Genomic DNA, 21,729 nt, shown 5'->3' with positions numbered 1-21,729 from the left:
AGTCCATTGCGCTGTTACAAAGCAGTAATCCTCTTGAATTTTGCATATTAACCTGCTTTTCTCCACTAAGAGGAAAGATTCCCTCCAGGCGGGTTACATTCACTGTAGTTTCTAAGGCAATGTTCACATTTCCTTAAAAGCTGCTATGTTCACGTTAGTGATTTACAGCAACTTATGGGCCATTTCTTCATTAGAAATTAATAGCAAATTATAGCACACACCAACCATCACTGTACTGATCTAAGGGAAGGAAGAAAAGCAGGTTTTATATCTCCAGAATAATAGCTGGGTAATGTTAGAAGAGCTATAAATTGCTACTGAGGAAATGTCCTATAAAATCATTGGCACTATGAATTTCTATAATGAGGGCTAGATGACACTGTTGCACACTGTGGTTCACAAAAAGGGAAATTGTTTAAGGCTGCAGTTCTACATGCAAATCCCATAGGACAGTTGGATTTATTTCAAAATCAGCATGCATAGGGGTTGTGTGCTGAAAATATCACTAGAAGTAATTGTTTTATTCCATGCTTGAGGGTAAAATAATACTTGTCGAGGGCTCATTATTAGGATTGCTGGAACATGGGTGCGTGCTATTTGGTTGTTACTATATAGTTGAAGACTGGCAGTGAATATAATTTAACTTCATTCAGGGTGCACCAAAGTTGATTCTTTGGAAATATAAATAAATGTATGACAAGAGGAGCAATGAGAAGATAGAAAATGGACCGCAGGGTACTCTCAATGAGAAGCATCAAAGTGTGGGGAAGAGATGTTATCCATGTTCCCTTTTGGAATTCCCCCATTCAGACAAGCATGTCATTCTAGTATGACTATCATGTAGAACACCTGGTTAACCCTGTGATTGGGTCCTGATGCGCTGTACTTTGCAAAGTAGTTTCCATGGCACAAACGTGCAGGGGGGAGGGGATTGCTGCTGTGTAGATCAGTAGGATTTCTCACAGACCTGGTGAGTGATCCTACTGAGATTACACTTTGTCATGTGAAGCCTTGTCACATTGACATGACTTTTTTTTTTGTCTCTTGTCTTTTTGCCCCTGACAGGTGATTCATTGCAGTGGTTACCTAAAGATCCGCCAGTACAGCTTGGACATGTCCCCTTTTGATGGTTGCTACCAAAATGTTGGACTGGTGGCGGTGGGCCACTCCTTACCCCCCAGTGCTGTGACGGAGATTAAGCTGCACAGCAATATGTTTATGTTTCGGGCCAGCCTGGATATGAAGCTCATCTTCCTTGATTCACGGTACGTCATCACTTGAGCTCCCTTTAGACCCAACAATAGCCCAAATAAGACAAGGTGGTCTTAAGGCAGTCCTTAAATTAGCAAGACAGTTGTTAAGTGAATCTGACGTCCCCGTTGACTTTGCTTGTTGGAAGATTGGAAAAGGAGGATCACGTGACTCCAGGACACTGCAACCGTCATAAATATGAGTCCATTGTCAAGCATCCAAGTGTAAATCATGTAAGCATGGGGTGCTGCAATGGTCTTAAGTGGGGAAAATGGTCATCAGTCAGGTTTTTTTCAGTGCTGTTGTAACATCAAACAGTCACTAAATGAACTGTTGTAAGTTGAGGACTACCTGTACAGTAATTGGCTTGGTTTGCTTTATTTTTGATCTAGTCTGCTGGTAAGCTGAAGCTTATTGAGGCATATTAACAAACCATGATTAAAAATCTGGGTTGACCTGATGTGAGAAGCCAATGTCATTCTCTGTCTTTCTCCCTCCCCCTTTCTCTCTTTCTGGGTAGGGTAGCTGAGCTGACTGGTTATGAACCTCAGGACTTGATTGAGAAGACACTGTACCACCATGTCCATGGTTGCGACACTTTCCATTTGCGCTGTGCTCACCACCTGCGTAAGGAGCCTCTTCCCTTTGAGCCTTTGAAGCCCTCAGCTGAGCCCTGTTTACTCAGAAGTAAGTCACACTGAGTTCAGAGGGACTTACTCCCAAAGTAAAGTGGGCTGACTGGCTGGGACTTTTCCAAGCAGAAGAGCAATTGAACTCACCTTTGCTAGTAAGACAGTCTCAACACATAGTTGAAAAGAGATGGATAACAAAACCAAGTTATATTTTTCAACAGGTTGATGAAAAAAGGGAGGGGAAGGTGGGGCGTGGGTGGGATAGATAGATTGCAAAGGGCAATATCTCCTATGGTTCCAGGCAGGCACACTTTGGGGAAGCTAGTAAGCCAAGATGGTTATCAGGTTATCATGGCCACATGAACAAAGTTCCATCCCTTTATCTGTCTCTTGATATTACATGCGCATACAAAGAAGTGGGACTTTTAAATCACAATCTTTAAAATTGTCTTCTTCAGTAGATACTGCTGCTTTCAATATGTTACAAAAAAGTGCATTCTCTTGTCGTTTTCCCTTTCATTGAACACATGGCAGCAGAAGCTGGAGATGCAATCTTAAGAAAAATATCGGCTTTTAAAGATGTTTTATACAAGAAATGAATTTGTTGCCTAAAGGAGCATTGTTTGATCTACTAAGAATAATGGTTGTTGGGATCACAACCATTAAATTCCTAGCAGTACCTTTCTCTAGTACTGTATTACTACTAGCAGTAGATGCTATGATTTCTGTTTGCTTCCCTTTTTATCTTTGGCTATATATGCAGTGAACATTGGGACAATGACTTAGTACATACTGACTTCTTAGAATCAACCAGTTATTGTTGAAGTAATAGAAAGCCTATCCTCATGTCTATTATGACACAAATGGGTGACTCTAGAAGGTTATTTCACCAGTAGGAAAATAACAATCACAACAATGACAAAAGCAAGAATCTAATTTTTTTACTTGGGAGTTAACCTCAGTGAATTCAATGAGACTCACTTCTAGCAATAACAATAACACTTAGACTTATATACCGCTTCATACCAGTAGTGCTTTACACTCCTTTCTAACTGGTTTACATTGTCAGCATATTGCCCCCAATAATATGAGTCCTTCTTTTACCGATCTCAGAAGGATGAAAGGCTGACTCAATCTTGAGCCGGTCAGGTTTGAACTGCCGGCAGTCAGCAGAATTAGCTTGCAATTCTGCATTCTCACCACTGCGCTACTGAGTAATATAAACACTACATATACAGTATATGTATGTATGTATGTAAAACTGTAGGATAGACAGGATATCATGTGAGGATAGGAGAGACCATGAGTTCTACTCACGGCTTAGTCATGAAAACCCAGCTGGGTGACTTAGGGCCAGTCACTGCCTCTCAGCTCAAATTACCTCACAGAGCTGTTGTGAAGAAAATAGGAGAAGAAAGGTGTGTTGGATATGCTTGCCGCCTCGAGTTGTTTATACAATAATAATAAAGGTGAGATCTAAGGCAATCAATCAGTCAATACATAAATGTTGATAGTTAGAAACAAATTATTCTTCTGACTGCTACAGAAAGCTACTGAGGAATCATTCTCCCCTACATGTAGCAAAGCAGTGTCTAGTGACCATTTTCATATACCATATAGTTGTAACATTGCCTCTGCCTACAGCTCAGAGTTGAGGCAGTTTAAAATCATATTTAGCTGTTCCAGTTTTGAAGTAGGGTTTCCCATCTTTTGCCAACTGTTTTTTTTTGTTTTTTTTGCCATGAACATGACCTTTTTAAAATGACAATAGCTTGGGGTGCATTATTTGAATTAGCAAGACAGGGCAAACCATATATTTTATGACGAGTGGTGGTGGTGGAGGATCAGTAGCATTGTTTTCACTTACTTTGTTGGCAAGTCAAAAATGGAGCTTGCTTGGTATTAGTTGCTCCTCACCCTTCATCATCTACCCCTCCTCTACATCTACAACCTATCAGCAGGATTGGGTTTTGTGGTTTTTTGTTTTGCTTTTGTAATTCAAAAGATTGCTGGACGGTGTCCCAAAACAGTCCAATAGGCAGGTTTCTAGATGAGGAATACCTCTGCATCTGTAACTGTTAGTTGGGCAACATGCTATGTGACTTAAATCACCTATTCACCCAACTTTCTCCCCCTCCCACACACACACACACATGTTAAAGAAAGCAATTTTTAAATTGTTTATCCCATTGGTAGGTGATGCTTGGTGGGCAAGAAAACCTGCAATTCTAATTCATCTTTAAAAAATGCTAGTTTGAGAAAGCATATACCGGTTTGGAAAAGCTTATGAAGTTTCACAAATATTCATGGTGACTTTTACGAGAGAGAGGGGGGGGAGAGAGGGGGGGAGACAGAGAGAGGGGGGGCAGAGTATGTTTGCAAGAGGATTTGTTAACTTGTGTCCCCAAAGAACCCGAGACCTATTGAGGAAATGGAATAATCAGCTCCACTTCTTAGACAGCTTATTTTCAGCACTAAACACGCATGTTCCCCTGCCCCTGATTTTGTTCTGTTCTACGATGTGCATGAGAATAGTACATGAGACTGATTTGAAAGTGGCCTCTATGGAGTAACATCTCAATTCTAAAAGAGCTATTACAGTGAAATCCTTTGTTGTTCTGAACAGTTCTGAAATCCAGAACTGTTCAAGTCAAGGGAGGTTTGGGATTTTGGTCATTCTTCCTTTCTTACAATTCATTCTGATGACTAAAATATATTTTATAACTACCTGCACAAAGGAATAATACCATTAATTTTACCTTAATCTCCTGATAAACGAGCCTAGGATAGCTTTTCAGGTTAGGTTGGGATATACAGTACTTTCCCAAAGAAAGTTGCTTCACTGCTTTCCATAGTTTGCCAGTCCCCTTCCTGAGTTCTGTGTCTTTTTTCTTCTGACATACTGTAAGTGGAAAAACAGCAGGCAAAACCTCTTCTAATGTTTCAACTCCACATGTAGGAAAAGAATCACGCAAGAGCTAAGACACCATCTAGAATTAACAAGGACTGTTAAAAGTCTGAAGCAATTTTTTTTTGCTTTATGCATATGTGATACCTTTAATTTTTGAAGTCCTATGTATAATACATGCACCTCAACCATCTTTTAAGTATACAAGATTCAGAACGACTTGAAAAATGCTCTAATTTTAGTCCTTTCAAATCTCTTGCAAAACCAGGTTCAATGCTTCATTTTATAAGTAAAATTGAGACCAGGAAAGAATTTATATTACACATTTAATGCCCTGTAAAATAGAGAAGTATGCGGGCCATTTACTGAACAGAATGGATCACCTACTTATAGAAATTATTGCACTGAAGTTCCACTCTAAAGAAAATCAAGTATTGTCCAGGACCATTTAGTTACTGTAGACACTAGAAAATCTGAAGCCATTATATTGATTAATAAAAAGTATTTGCAAAAATAGCTCTTTGAGTACTTAAATTACCTGCTGTTTCTATTACTGTCATACATGATTGCATTCTGAAACATAATTTTGTAACTGATGAATAATTATCTGGTAAGGTGCTGCAATTTTATAGCCAATTTTAGATAACTAAAATCCCTCAACCTGCTGGGACTTACCTCTGATACATAGACTTCTGATACATACTTCTGAGACATAGATTTATACTATAGGTAATCTTCCAGTTTCTTCAATTTGGATTACAACTCCCAGTAAATTGGTAATCACCAAGTTGAGGAGGGGCAGGTACTCTGTAAATATGAGGTTGAGTCTCATTGAACTCACTGCAGTTTACATCTTAGCAGCCATGTGTGGAATCGCATTGTTAATAAACATTTATGGTTCCTATGCTCTTCATGAAACAAATTGACTTCGTGGAATCCCTATGATAGCAGTAGTAAATGGCAAAACAGACAAACAGGTTGTGGGGATAAGAAGTATTTCTTTTTGAAAAGTAAATTAGTTTATATGCTCTACAGAATGCATCGATGGCCTTCCCATGATGTTTTTATCTTCATGAAGCCTCTTGTTGATTGGTTGGGTAGAAGGTCATGAAGGGATTGATACAAACAAAAGTTGGTTTGAACTGGAGGACTCCAAGCTTTCCTGAATATTAATAAAACGTCAATGACACTTTGATAAAGTAGAGCCTTTACAATGCCATGTTAGAGGGTCAGGACTAGAAGTGTGTCGATTCAGGTACAAGTCCACCTGAAGTCATGGAAGCTCATTGGGAGATTTGGTCAATTTGTAGAAAGGAGTACAAAGTATGTCCCTCAAACTCCTGGTGAAAAAAACGCCAAGATATAAATCATCATATCACGGTCTATATGCTGGTCTTCTGCCCTGAGAGAACAGACTCTGCAGTATCCCTTCCTTAATTAAATCTGCTACTGTTTTCTTTTTCAGTGCTAGTGAAAGGGCAAGTCACCACTAAATATTACCGTTTCCTGGCCAAACAAGGTGGCTGGGTCTGGGTGCAGAGCTACGCCACCATCGTTCACAACAGCCGGTCTTCCCGGCCCCATTGCATCGTCAGCGTCAACTATGTGCTCACGTAAGTCTGTGTTCTGGAAGCTCCGTGGTACTTCTCAAAAGTGGGCACCTGAGTGCTGGCAGAAGTCTGGAGATACCAGGCCTTCAGGTTTGGAATGCCTTAAGTGCATGTGGGGCAGTTGCTTCAGAGCTGGATTGCATTAAAAAAAAAAACCAAACTGCTTTTCCTTTGCCTGTCATGGGAACACTTTAAGTGGGGCCGTAAAAAAGACCAATATTTTAACCCTCCCCTCCCACCCAAATCCACTTTGGCTGAAGTTTTTAGTTCATGGGTACCGCCCTTTCTATGAGTTTGGCCAGGATATCTGGAGTTCTTTCATCTGCCCGAAAGCTTTCCTTTCCTCTCTTCTTCTGTTCTCCTAGAGGGGAATGAGCAAGATTTAGGGCTTTGTCACCCTTCATGTTTGCTCACTTTCTGCCTTCTTATAGCTGAAGGGGCACCCTGCATTAAATAAAATCTAATGCAGCGTAAAAGAAAGGTTTCAACGTACGGAGTTATTTATACTTAACAAACCGGACATCTGTTTTTCTTTTTCTCTGAAACAGGGGGTCAGAACCTGGGAGTTTGAAGTTCTTAATTTTATCCAGAGTATCTATCAAAGCTTTGTGATTTCTTTCTTGTTCAAAGGGTTGGAGCATTAGATGGAGAGGGGAAAGGGATAGGGAAATGGTTGGGGTGACTAGAAGGGGGTTCAGTTAGCGAAACAATAGCCTATAAGAGAAAAAAATATATAAGCAGGGCAAGGAAAGAGCATTGAGAATGTTGAAAATGCCCCATGTCCTATCATAATGAATAATTAGGCAGCGCTAGGAGTGAATGTCTGCACAATTGTACTTACAGAAAGAATGTGAAATTATATGCAAAGCTCTGTCTTTCACTCTCCTTCTCAAAAGTCTCTCTGATATAGCTATTGTTGCTCTTTTATTCCATGGATCCTGGTTGCTAAAGAACAATGAACGCATCAGAGTCCCATTTCCCTTTCTAATTTCTGTTTGAAAGAATGATGGTTAGAGTAGGGAGACAGATAGCGAGATGATAGAGTGGAAACATTCAGAAAAATATGAATCATGGCAGGTATGATACCATGAGATATTCATTGGCACCCCAATTTAAAAACCCATGTTGAAAAAAACAAAGGTAACTACATCTCATAGATCTCTATATAGAATATAGAATTTGGAAACTATTTATTTATTTATATTTATACACCTTCTGGTTATAAACGATAAAATGATAAAAAAAATTAAAAAGCTAAGTGAGAAAAGAATAACATTGAACACCAACGGGCATGACAACAGTCTATCCCAGATCCAGATTTTTAAAGATGGTTTAAAATTGTGTAAAGTCAAGTTAATTTGACCTTCTGGGGATGTAAGCAGTGTGAGGGTTTGTTCTATTAGGTGAGGAAAATCTTTGGAGGATTAAAATGTTTTTTTTTTCCTTCGACTTTCGACTGAGAAACGGCATCAAACCCCATTATTCTCATTCAGTTTGCCATCTTTGGAATTTTTTGGGAGCCTCGAATCCTGAAAGAGAAATTTAGGAACAGCTGATGAGCCAGAGCTTGTCCAGCTCAGGTTGAACTTGCATTTATTCTGCCTCTCTTTTACTACTTTAATAGGCATTTTTTAAATCATTCTATAACTAATTGTAAGCCTTGCCACTTCATCAGTTAGATCTTCCAAACAATCTCTGACTCTTGGATTTTTCAATATTTTAAATGAGCTCCTCCTACCTTTGTTACTTCCCAAATTCTTTCAGTTGTTCACCCAACAATTCAGTTGAGATGCTTTGCTGATGTCATTCTCTGTCATGGGCTGCATGCTGGCTTAGCCTAGGGATTCTTTACTGGGATCAACATTCAGGAAATTATTGATACAACACAAACACTACATCATAATATATCTACATAATAATATATATTAAGGAACATATTCCAGTTTCCCAGAGTTGTAGAACATATTCCCAATAAATGTATACAGAACTACACTCATAGAAATCATTGGTACAATATTATGTTCTGATTTGATTGGGTTTCCCCCTTTGTTATAAAGTATGTACATTTTCATCTTACTGGTTTTGAGGAATAATTCTGCCTAACATGTGTGATAAAGCAAATGCTTTAATATACAATGAATATAAAAATATATTTATCCTCAGTCCATTAATAGACTGAGTGAGTGATTGCAGATTGCAAAGACACTGAATAATGCCAGTTGATTAATATTGCCCAGATCATTAATTTTGTTTTGCTTTTTTGCATTTTGATGAGAGCTGTTTTGATTTTGAATACTGTACTTTGTAGTATTGGGGACCTGTCCTGTCCCATTTATTGGCTGTTATCCATACATGGGCTCAGGAGGCAGTTATTAACCTTAAGTTCAGGAAAACGTACATTTGTGAACATTGATGAAGTTCCAACATTTACCTCAGTATTTAATCACACTCATTTGTTTCCCTACTCAAACATATTTCTGATGATTTCTTTTCCCCATAACAATTCCTCTATTTCACCTGTACAGCTGTATAAGCCCTTTTCCAGTTCTGTATAAATATGAGAAATTGCGAAAAACTGGTTATTAACCAAATAAATAAAAATGTGCATACACACAAACCCACATACTGTGCTAATAGGTTCAGAATTAATACATATAAACATATGGAAATAAATTCTTAATGGATTAAAGTCTCAAATACTGTAGATTAAAGTACCAAATTACTGGTACAGAAACAGTTTTATATGATCCACAGTACTTTTATTTCATAGAAGAGATCAAAGCAATTGAGACCATCAAGCCGCATTATTGTTGAGGACCAACTTTGAACTGCCTTCATTTTCATCAAAATATGGGCTATTAAATTAATATATATTTATTTATATACAGACACAAGGCTAACATTTTCAGTATGTTGGGTCTGTCTTATACACTGAAGGAATATCTTCTTGAAACAAGCTTTTTATTTTTTTTTTAAAAAAGATCACTATTAAGCAATATTTACATCAGCCTGTCTAAATTTGTGGCCTGGGGACACAAATTGTACGCTTGTGCAGAATCATTTTCAAAGTTTGCATAGCCTTATTAGGAACATTGGTCTGGACTCCGGAGGATTTTGGCTATGTGTTTTATGATCACTGTCGCAAGGATAAGGACCTTTTGAGGATGTTAAAGAACTTAACTGATGTTAAAGAATTCCATGCTAGCATTATTACCAAATGCCACGTGTGACAGTGACGTGCAGTCAGGGGAGGCAGGGGAGGCACAGCCTCACCACTGTCATTATGAAAAGAAAAGAAAATGTAAAAGGAAAAAGGCGAGAGCTGAGGTCAGGCTGAGCTAGTTGCTGCCTCACCGTGGATGACTCTGCTTAACTATTTAAAAAAGCCTCTAAAAAAGCGCCTTCTACTATGAGGCAGGAGAACTGCATGCCTCATCTAGTCTGACTTTAGGCGTTTTATGATCACTTGAGCAGAGTTAAGCAAGGGTTAAAAGCTTAAAAATTCCTGATGTAGGTGAGGCACGCAGTTCTCCTGCTTCATAGTAGAGGGCGCCCGTTTGGGCGGGGCTTCTTCAGAGGACCCGAGGCAAGAGCAGAGTTGAAGTCCTCTCTGAAACAGCTGGAAAAGGTACGTGTGGGTCGGAGGGAGGGGGAGGAATTCAAACTTCATCCTCCTGGTGCAGGGCTTTGGGCAAAGGCGGGAGGGAGGGGTTAGGGCAGTGGTAGTCAACCTGGTCCCTACCGCCCACTAGTGGGCGTTCCAGCTTTCATGGTGGGTGGTAGGGGTTTTTTGTAACTCTGCTTTATACATTTTATAAAGTAAACTTACTTCCCTACTTTATAAATCACCATTACTGTGGAACTGGTGGGCGGTTAGAAAATTTTACTACTAACAGAGATACAAAAGTGGGCAGTAGGTATAAAAAGGTTGGCTACCCCTGGGTTAGGGTTTGATTTCAGGCAGAGTCACATTGCCTTTTCAAACCTGTAATCAGTGAAGCTGGGCTGGATCCTTCCGGGGCTGGGGGAAAGTGTGTCTAGTCCAATCCAACGTGTGTCTCTGTGTGTGTGTCTGTGTGTATGTTTGAGAGAGGGGGGAGGGAGGGAGAGAGGGAGAGAGGGAGGAAGGAAGGGAGGGGAGAAGAAAAAGAAAGAAGGAGAAAAACAAATGTTGCTTTAAATCGGAACTGAGCATGCCTGGCTGAATTCTGGGAGTTGACGTCCACAAGTCTAAAAAAATTTGAAACCCACCACTGGGTCAGTGCCTCACCAGCTATAAACCTCACCGCACATCACTGCATCGTGAATAGTCTCCAGTGATAACATTCAAAGCAGTCAATCTCTGCTAACTCCATCAATTTTTAGAGCCATTCAACCATTGTGGGCATCAAGATAACCTTCCATTTCTCTGCATAGAGTAGTCTTGCTGCCATCAACATATATAACATCAAAGTTTAAGAATATTCTGTATTAAGATATGAATCCTAATCCAATATTTCTTTGCTTTATCACATGTCCACCATAAATGATAAAAAGTCTCTTCTTTACATTTACATTTCCAACATTCAATTTAAATGCCTTTATACATTCTTGGCAACTTGCCTGGAGTTAAATACCAACGATATATCATCTAAAAGAAATTTTCTTTTAAGTTATAGTTTAATGTAACTTTTAAACCTTTAATCCACATATTTTCCCATTGTTCAAGCATTATATTATATCCAAAGTTCCTTCCTTACAATGCTTTTTCATTTTCCATTTAAATTCAATAACATTCTATAGACCAGTGGTTCTCAATCTGTGGGTTGGGACCCCTTTGGGGGTCAAATGACCCTTTCACAGGGGTCGCCTAAGACCATCGGAAAACACATATTTTCGATGGTCTTAGGAACCGAGACACCAATTTTATGGTTGGGGATCACCACAACATGAGAAACTGTATTAAAGAGTCTCGGCATTGGGAAGGTTGAGAACCACTGCTATAGACTCTAGCAATAATATCTTCATCACTGCCACACATTAGGATTTTCAATTCATTTTTAACAAAGTTAAACCCTGCTGTGATGAGCCGAAGGACAGAAAGAGGGAGTAGTGACCTTCCTCCCATATTTAGGCATACCAGGGGTTGTAACACAAATACATACCTATTTCCCTGGCTCAACTGATAAGGAGGAGAGCCTGTGGCTTAGTGGCTAAGACTCCTGCCTAAGATATAATACAGCCCAGGTTCAAATCCCAGTAAGGGTATGGCTAGCTGATGAGAGCTAATTAGCTCGAAATAGATCTATACTAGTCTCCCTTTATTTTCGTATATATATAATTATATATATATTCGTATATATATAATTTGTCTAATTTGAATCTTTCTTTCAATCATACAGAAGATATGAAAACAAATAGCAGACATGACCTTCTGATTCTAACTCCTCCCTAGACTTGAGGGTAGGGTCACCCAAGTTGAAAGATATTATTTTATCATAATTCACCTCTGTAGTATATCATTCACTGATATCAGAGTTCCCCAACTTTTTTAGCTTTGCAGACTAGCGGTGGGGTGAAGGGTGGGAGAGGGGATGGTTCTGCACACCCAGCACTGACTGCCAGCTTAGCATGACGAATTCAAACAGAAATATTTTCCAGCCCTATTTGATGATGATGAGAATAGATCCAGGTGCTTTGGCATGCAAAAGCAAACACATGTTCTACCACTAAGTGATGTGGAAAGAGCAACCTTTTTAATATTTGGGAGAGTGGTGGTGGTGGGGTCTAAAGACTTTAAAAATAAAATTGTAGTCCAGCATTATCACTTCCCAAGCAGGTATCCTTGGTCTGAAGTCTTTTAAATTTGTTCTTGTCTCCTGGCCTTCTTTCAATTTGAGAAGAACTGCACTTCTAGTGGTCAGTTGCAAAGATTACCTTTTATCAAGAAAAGGTCTTTGAGCATTACACATCCAACTTTCAATGCTATTTTATATACTGGTACTTACTAGGGAGAAAGTCTTAGTGAACATAATAACATAAGAATAACAGTTACAGTGTATTCTTCGAATCTATGTTGTAGTGGTTCAAAGCGCAAGCAAATTACATAATGTTTACATCGTGCTAATTCCAACATCAGTCTAAGCACAAAGCATTTATGAGTTTTATAGATGAATTTAATGGAATAAACACAGATGGAAGGTACCTTGGAGGTCTTCTAATCCAAACCCTTGCTCAGGCAGGAAACCCTATACCATTTCAGACAAATAGTTGCCCAATCTTTTCTTAAAAGCTTCTATGTTGGAGCATTCACAACTTCTGGAGGCAAGTTTTCCCATTGATTGATTGTTCTAAGTGTCTGGAAATTTCTCCTTAGTACTAGGTTGCTTCTCTCCTTGGTTAGTTTCCATTGCTTCTTGTTCTACCCTCAGATGCTTCGGAGAACAGATTACTCATTCATCTTTATGGCAATTTCCTAATTTAGCAGAAAATTCAATAGAAGCTACCTATTGCTTCTGGATGACCTATTAGAGATATGCAGATGTTGGAAACAGGGAAAGTACTCAGGATAGATAAGTTGTTCTTCTGGTCACATGGCAAGAGGTAGCAATCTTCACTGAGCTGGAAATGAAGCTCAGGTGCAGGCAGTCCAATGTAAAATCCTTCTAAAAGAAGGACAATATCGCTACTACATGATGCTGTTTTTACATGTAAATATCCTAGCTTAAGTCCTCTAGATTAGATGGCGAAACTATCAGATCTGGTTCCAACCTGCTTCATTACACTTGTATATTTAATCTATCCGAAGTGAGAAGATTTATCCCTGTAATTTTATGGAAGAAATAGTAAAAATTAGGTTTTCAGAAGGATTACTGTGATAGATTTCTATACTGTTACTTAAGTAGATGTCTACATTGCTTCTCAGCTGCTGTTTCCAAATGAGTGTATAATTTATATTTTCATGAAGTAGAAATGTGAGATTCATGCAGGATTTACCCTCAGTTCGTTTTTTTTTAAATCTAAGAAAATGCTAGAAATCCCACTAATAGCTTTAGACACCAAGCAGGAGAGATCTAACCTGGACTCCTGTGTCAAGTACTTCTGGAAATTTCACAGAGGCTGACTAGCCCAAGGTTGTCTGAAATACTTTTTGTAGTAGAGTGGGAAATTGAACCTGGATCTTCTGATACTCAATCCAACATTGCCGGTATTAATGGTTTCAATTTTTTCGATGTATAAGAAAGATTGCATTGAAGATTGAGGTGAAAATGTCTAGTCTGAGAAACAGTCGGGGGTCCCTATTAACTTTGCATATAATGGGAGATGCTATTCTACTGATATGTGAGGATTTACATTTCTGTGCTATTAATATAAATAAGAGATACTGTTTATGCATACATGCTCTGATATTAAAGAGGAAATGTAGCCCAGACCCTGGCTTTAAGAAGATGCATTTTTAAAAGTTGAGGAAAGAAAACTGGCTGCTTTACCTCTCATTTAATAGCTTTTCAGCACATTTTCGGCCAATATGCCGCTAAAAAAATACTTTGACTTTTAAGTAATGAGAAAGGATAATATCGGGAATAAATGAACACACTAACATGTCCAGAATGTTGATATTACATGATCCTGTCATGAGCTTCAGCACTGATTATACTCTATAGTATTCTTTTCATATGAAACACTGAATCAAGTTCTCCTTTTAATATTTTGGTATCTATCCAGGGTGCTATTAAGTGTTCTTATGGCAGCTTCTTTTAATCTTAGCCAACTTTCTCATTATTACATGATTTCATTTTCTAGCATTTAAATGCCTTTTGTGAGTCACTACTAAAGTGCATTTTTCTATTTTCCATTTATTTATAGAATTTCTGCATTAGAGCAAGATAGGGCTCTTAAATAGTACAACTCCTAGCATTGTCACATGTATTGAAAAGGGTGTGGCGCAAAGTCCCCTTGATACTTTCCTAAGGGGCTTGGGAATGGTCACCTCTGGTGCTCATTACAGCATTTGTACAGCCTGCACAGATGTGCCCAGTCTAGAAAATTCCTTGATGGACTTGTATTTGAATGTAGTTGAAATGTGTTGTTTCGAATTTCAATTCTACCGTGTTTCCCCGAAAATAAGACACACCCTGCTAATAAGCCCGATTGGGCTTATCAGAGCATGCACCATAATAAGCCCTCCCCTGAAAATAAGCCCGCCCCCCACTATTTAAGTGCATGTGCAACTGGTCCCCGCCATTACCACTGTACCACCTATCAGTACAACTTGCAGGGCAAAAAGAGGGCCTGCTGCAAAAACAGCTGTAGGCCAAGCAAAGTGCTTCATGTCCCGTTCCCTCCCATGCAAAGAGCCCGCCGCAAAAAGAGCGGCGGGCCAGCAATGCGATCACCTACTCCTGCCTGTTCCCGCGCGCAAAAAAACACCGCCCACCCCACCCCAATGGTAAAGGCAGCCTGCCTGGTTCCCTTCCCCGCCGCCCCTTTAGTGAGGGATGGCAGGTGGGGGGGAGAGAAGCGAGGTACACGTCCTAGCGCTACCAGACTGACAGCTCCGTTGCGTTCCTCGCCCTTCCGTCCATCTAACTCATGAGGTTTATTTTACAAGGGGATTAACTGGACAAAAGGGTGAGGAATGCGATGGATCTGGAAAGGTAAGAGATGCACTTTGCAGCCCAACACTGCCCATCTCGCCCCAATGGTAAAGGCAGCGTGCCTGGTTCCCTTCCCCGCCACCCCTTTAGTGAGGGGTGGCAGGTGGGGGGGAGAAGCGAGGCATGCCTCTTACCTGTTCAGCCCTGCTGCATTCCTCGCCCATTCGTCCAGTGAAGCCCCTTTTTAAAAAAACCTCACAAGTTGAACTCACGAGGTTTTTTTTACAAGGACAAAAGGGCAAGGAACACAGTGGAGTTGTCAGTCTCCTGTAGCACTAGGACACATGTCTCGCCTCCCCCCCCACTGCTACCCCTCACTAAAGGGACATCGGGGAAGGGAAGCAGCCAGGCTTATCCTTATCCTTTCAATTGCATTTGTAAGTAACAATGACATATCCAATGGTAGCTGCTATGGAGTTAAAAGGAATCCAAGGCCTTTGTTTCAGTATATAACTTAAATAACGCAAGTTCCCAATATATTCATAGTCATGTGAAAAGTCTGAATCAGTGGTGGGTTCCTAGTGGTTTGGACCGGTTCGGCTGAACTGGTAGCGGTTTGGCAGCCTGGGTCGCTGGAATCAGCAGTGACCCAGGCCTGCGAAACCTCAGAACCGGTTCCCGGGTGGCGCCATCGGCGGCACTATCTTGTTTTTCAGTTCTGTGTATGCAAAAAACAATTTTAATTTGAGTGCACATGCATGAACATGCGCAGCATGCACACAAGCGAACTGGCAGTAGTGCTTGCCGGAACCCACCCCTAGTCTGAATATACCTATTGTTTTGGAGGAGATCTCTTCTTTACGTGTAGGTCACAACAGAAGGGATAAAGACTATTTTCCCTTATCTAATTAATGGATGGTGGTATTAACTGGCTGGATATATTTGATGGAAACAAGTAATCTTTCCACCATTTAAGAAGGATGCTAAACTAATCCCATGTAATCAGTGTCCAACATTTTTAATAGTCCTTTTCTCTGTCCTAATCCTCCCAAGATTCAATTTCATTGTATGACCTCTGGTGATACCGTAATATTTGGGGAAGGGGAAAATAAATTCTTGTCCACAATATGCACAATTTTGTACACCTCAATCATGTTCCTTCTTATCTGCTTCCTTTTTAGATTAAAGAGTCCCAAGTGTCACAATCTTTCTTCATAGTGAATTTGCTCTAGCCCAGTGGTTCTCAAACTGTGGGTTGGGACCCCTTTGGGGGTCGAATGACACTTTCACAGGGGTCGCCTAAGACCATCGGAAAACACATATTTTCGATGGTCTTAGGGACCGAGACACCAATTTTATGGTTGGGGGTCACCACAACATGAGGAACTGTATTAAAGGGTCGCAGCATTGGGAAGGTTGAGAACCACTGCTCTAGCCCTTTGACCATCTTATTGATATCCTCTGAACCTTTTCCAGTTCTATTTCATTTGAAATAGAGCTGTTTGAAGTTCAAATGCTCAATTTCTTATAGGGCAGTTTTGTGAATTAGATTACGTCTATATAAATTGGAAGCAGATGTGTATTTAGAAAGTAATGATTTATCATTTTAAACTATCAATGCAAAATCAGAAAAGCGTCACGAGAGAGTCTTTCTGAAAAAATCTGTATGCCATCTTATCATGTTTCCTAAGTTTAGCACTATTAAGTATTAACAAATCTGGATGTATAGTTCAGAGTCTACAAAGACTGTAATACATATAATGCACACTTGTTCAGCTTTGGGAAACTTGTCTATTTATATAATAATTTACACCTGGCTGCAGTTTGGAAAAGAGAATGGTAAGAGGAAGTTTTCAGGATGAAACAATATGTTGAGTGGAGATTCCCCCCGCCATATCTTTTCAAAGATAAACATTCACTAATTCTTAATAATCCATTTCAAATGAAATTGTTGAGTTTGTTTACTTACTATTCATGTACTGGTTCTACCTTTTAAGTTTTTTAATCTGGAAAACACATATTTGTACACATTTTAAATAATGAAAAAAAATGAAAGCTAAATGATTAATCATAAGTATTTATGGGATTGTATTAAATATATTTTATACTTTTTATTTAGGGACACAGAATACAAAGGACTTCAACTCTCTCTTGATCAGGTTTCGGCTACAAAACCGGCCTTCCCATATGCAAATTCAATTCCAACTATAACTGACAATAGAAAAGGAAGCAAATCACGTCTCTCTGGCACAAAGTCCAAATCTAGAACATCACCTTATCCACAGGTAAGAGCAACTTGATTTCACAGGTTTAGAAAATATTTTTGAGTTTCCTTTTGAATTGGTTTGGAATAAAGCATGACTGTATAATTGCTGGTAGAGGTTTAGTCTATGTTATCACTGAACAACATATTTGCACTGAGGGAATGTCCAAGGAAATGTAAACACATCACGATTTTAATTCCTACAGATCTAATGTCGGAAGCTATTTCATATTATTTTGAAGACATACCACAAATCTTATAACATACGAAATTGGAAATGCTCATCAATAACACATGGAGAGAATGTAGTTAAAGGAAAAATAAAAAGTTAAATTTGATTTCTGTAGGAAATTCTGTGCTTTTCTGCATTCACCTATGCAACTCACAAGATTCCATTCAATCCTAATTGGCATTCTGTGACTTCACTCATATTGTTGTCAATTCTGAGTAATTAGTTTGGTTTTCCCTAATTTAATGCCTCTAGATATATTGCTCCCAGCAAGTATAAACTGTAACTGTGCTGTTTGGACACAATGGGAATTGTAGTCCAACTTATATGGAGGGATACAAGTTTAGTCAAAGGTGAGGGAAACAAGTTTAGTAAAAGGTGAGGGATACCTGGGATAAAAATGGAAACCCTAAATTAAAGGGAAAGAAGTCAACTAAAATATTACAAAATGTTCAGTAATCCATGTGTTTGCTTTTCAAGTTTTGATGAAGTCTTAATTTGGATACTATAGAATTATGTAGTTTTGACACTAGAGATGACTCTATTCATATCAGGCCATACTTATTTTCATAAATACCATATGCCTACGTAATTTTGATTATCTGCTCTGAATGAGTTCCCTGGATTGTTTTTTTTTCTACGATCCAATTTTTTTTTCATGGTTATCCAGTGCATTAAGAGTCTTCTCCAAAGCTAAGTTTAAAAGTGCGGATATTCTTTCTAAACTGCTTCTTCAAAGTCCAACTTTCACTTCTTTAGAATGTCACAGAGAAAAAGATTGCAGGTATGGAGATGCCATGGAGTCTTATCCATATTCTTAACTATTACGGGTATTCAGCCAAGTGCTAATTTGTGTCATATTTCTTGACTGCTAGTTCTTTTACTATTCACTGATTCTAAAAGGCAGGAACTATCCACTACTTCATTGCCAGTTCTATATCTCTGCATTTTTTGATCTTCTTTATGTATAATCTTAATCTCATTTTCCCCATTTTTTTTGCTCACGGATTTTTCCTCATCGGAGCTTGCAGTTTATTTACATTTTCATCTATCAGTATATCATAAGTATGGTGCCAATTATTGGTATTTCTTCCTTAAATTTAAAAAAGCGCATTTTCTTCTAAAGCAGCTTCTCTCAATATTGTCAGTTTGATTCACCAGGTTTAAATTGGATTGTTGCTTCCTGTTCTGTGTTAGATTTTGTAAGCACACAAGAAATTGTTCTGAATTCCTATTTTCCTCAGAGCATTCTCTACTTTGCCATAGTTGGCGTAATCAAATAATTTTCAATAATCAATGAAGTACATACTGACTTCATTTTTATATGATTTGGCTTTCTCAAGTACCCAATATACATCAGCAATAATATTCCTTGTTCCTCAGCTTTTTCTAAAGCCATCTTGAACATCTGGCATCCCCTTCCCATGAAGAGTGTTGGATGATCTAATCAATCTTTTTCTAGCCTGTAAGCTTGCATAATTATTAATATTCAATGCAGCATTGTGTTACTATTGATAGTGATAATGTTTCTTTTTAACTTGAAGGCACACAAGGCACTCCGCTCAAAACTACATTATAGCATTTTTCTAGATATTACCATCACTGTCATCAAATCAAAGTTCTACTTTTCTAAAGATAATCATGGTAAAAGAATGTAGTGCAACAAACCTAATCAACTGTAAATCTATCATTTCATTGTTTACATGGATTGTCATTCTTTGTAAGGGCCCTTTAAAAAGACCCCAAATACATACATTAATGAATACACTCGGACGTAAGCCAAGGGGAGTTGATCCATATTCTCAAACACTTATAAGTATAAGTATAATCTTTATTGTCATTGTACTTAAATACAATGAAATTTCTTATATAGTACATTTGCTTACAGAGGGTAGTGGTGATGGAGGATGGCTCTTTTATGACTTGTGGGCTTCAACTCCATGAATTCCTGAATCAACCATGCTGGCTCAGGAATTCTAGGAGTTGAAGCCCACAAGCCATAAAGGGGCCATTGTCCCCCACCACTGGCTTACAGCATGGGATATATTTTCCTCCTTTGAAAAGAGTTGGAAAGTAGCACAAGTTTTTCTTTTTATTATTATGAAGTGAAAAGATACCAAACATGAGAAAGTGTTCTCCTAACATTTAAAAAAAAAACATTGACACCCCTACCCCAACAAAATCAACCCTATCCATAAATAAAAGTTTCAAGCAGAACCTAAATATTATTTAATTCAGTTGATAGAACTTGGTTTCTTTCTGTTTAATAAGATGTAACTAAAATGTTTATTACTGGGCTATGTATCCTTGTCCTAACCTTACAAAGAGGACAACTAAAATTTAAACCCATTTATTCTAAATTCCTGAAACCTTATTTATTCTACATTGAGTAATAGAGCAATAACATTAATAAGAACCTTTGTTTACCATGAGCTCCTTATTTTTTATTGCAATGATCACATCATGAAAAGTTTGATTTCTAGAGTAAAACATTTGGTTTGCATTAGATTCAACCTGTTGAGCAACGTCCCTAATTCAGTTTTATCACTTTTATTAAATTTGGTTTAGTCACAGTTTTGAGTATTGTTTGCATGAATAAAACTTCAAGTTTATCAAGGACAATTACTGCAGTGCTTATGACTATCACTAAAATAACAATTTTGCTTTTTAGTATCTATTGATATTTAATTACAGGTAACACTGAAAGTTTGTTTTTATTTTGCTTATTTTTGTTAGTAGCAAAGAGAACAGAAATATTCCAGATAAAAGCAAATCATAGCAAGTCATGTTTCCTTAATGATACATTGTCTATTTTATTCAATCTATTAATTAAATAGATTGAATAAAATATTTACTATATTAATTAGAATATTATACATCAAACTTTGCAAATATGAAAGTGAAAGGAAACTTTAAAAAGTTCTAAAATAGATTCAAAACTGGTACAGAATCACCATTAGTAGAGGTTATTTTAATGGTTATGCTCCATTACTTTAATCGAAGCCTTCCACCATCTGTTCTGCCTATAACAGAAGACCATACTTTATATTTCAGGGTTACATTAGTTAAAAAGGCAAGATAAAAGTGATTTAAAAGCACACATGTGTTCTGTGTGTAAAGTAGATTGCATCTGTGATCTCTTACTTGTTTAATCAAGAGGGAAGTTGCAGATGCCCAATGAAACACACATTTTTGATGGTCGAAGAGATTTTTGTATAAAATGATTCTCTTTGCATAACCAGACATGTTTGGGAGCTGTGATAAAGACTGATAACTGTTTATCTATCAAGAGCTAGAGAAGTAGCAATAGATAATACAATTTTCACAATCAGTGAACACCAATATCTGAAATTGGCTGGTGCTTAGTAGCTTAATAAATTCTGACATACTGTAGTTGATACTTAACTATCTAAGCAAAAAATTTCCTGTGTGCCATCTATTTTTTCAAGTCTTTCTTCATTAACCTACATATTATATTTCCTTAATTATCAATTTATATAGTCACCCATCTCACTAATATGATGCTGGGCAGTACGAAACAAAACAAACAATTAAAACAAATCTTAAATAATCATTAGAGCAATTACTGTAAACTATAAATAAAACCACAGGAGAATGCACCAAAACCCCACATATAATCCAACAATCTAGTAGGCTCCTTATTACTACGAGGTCCCCAAACCTGCTAAAAAGAACACACTTCAAGACTTTTCTAGAACAATAGGGTCAGGGCTAATTTAGCATACAGAACCCATCATATGCCCCTCCTTGATGAGACAATTACAGGTAGATGTAATTGGGAGAGACAGCCCTCCCAATAACCTTGCTCCATGTCATTTAAGGCTTTAAAGCAGTGGTTCTCAATGTGGGACCTATGTCCCACAAGGAGGCAATTTGATTTTTAATGGGGGCAATTAGACCCTTGTTTAAACCAAGTTAATGGCCTTTTAGGCTTCTTCCACATGAGTAGAGCTCACTTTTTGAGTAAAGTAAGAATTAGGGGGGGGATCAGGATTTTAGAGATGCTTAGGTGGGGCATGGCCAAAAAAAGGTTGTGAACCACTGCTTTAAAGGTTAGAACCAGCACCTGGGAACCTGGGAACAAACTAGCAACCAGTACAGTTCACCAAACAGAAGTTTAACAACACCAAAGTGGCAATTCTCCATGGACCAAAGGTATTCTGAACTTGTAACTTCCAAGTGCCCTTTAAGAGTAGCTCCATGTAGACATGTTGCAATAATCCGGGGTGAAATGCAGCA

The 21,729-nt window shown here is 38.3% G+C and overlaps 1 protein-coding gene across 1 annotated transcript in view; it reads left to right on the top strand.

Moving 5' to 3' along the window:
• Positions 1 to 21,729, top strand: part of SIM1 (SIM bHLH transcription factor 1) — a gene marked incomplete at both ends in the record, with an annotated part of 70,717 nt that overhangs the window by 34,297 nt on the left and 14,691 nt on the right. Inside the window, 4 exons of the mRNA XM_081945949.1 lie at positions 1,066 to 1,265; positions 1,772 to 1,878; positions 6,257 to 6,404; positions 17,097 to 17,262. Coding sequence (XP_081802075.1) covers positions 1,066 to 1,265; positions 1,772 to 1,878; positions 6,257 to 6,404; positions 17,097 to 17,262 — 621 coding nt within the window. The remainder of the gene's footprint in view (positions 1 to 1,065; positions 1,266 to 1,771; positions 1,879 to 6,256; positions 6,405 to 17,096; positions 17,263 to 21,729) is intronic.

This window comes from Natrix helvetica, assembly GCF_964273705.1.
Source record: "Natrix helvetica genome assembly, chromosome: 2".
NCBI lineage: Eukaryota > Metazoa > Chordata > Lepidosauria > Squamata > Natricidae > Natrix > Natrix helvetica.
Note: the sequence above shows the minus strand (reverse complement) of the source record. Positions and strands in the feature narration are given on the sequence as shown.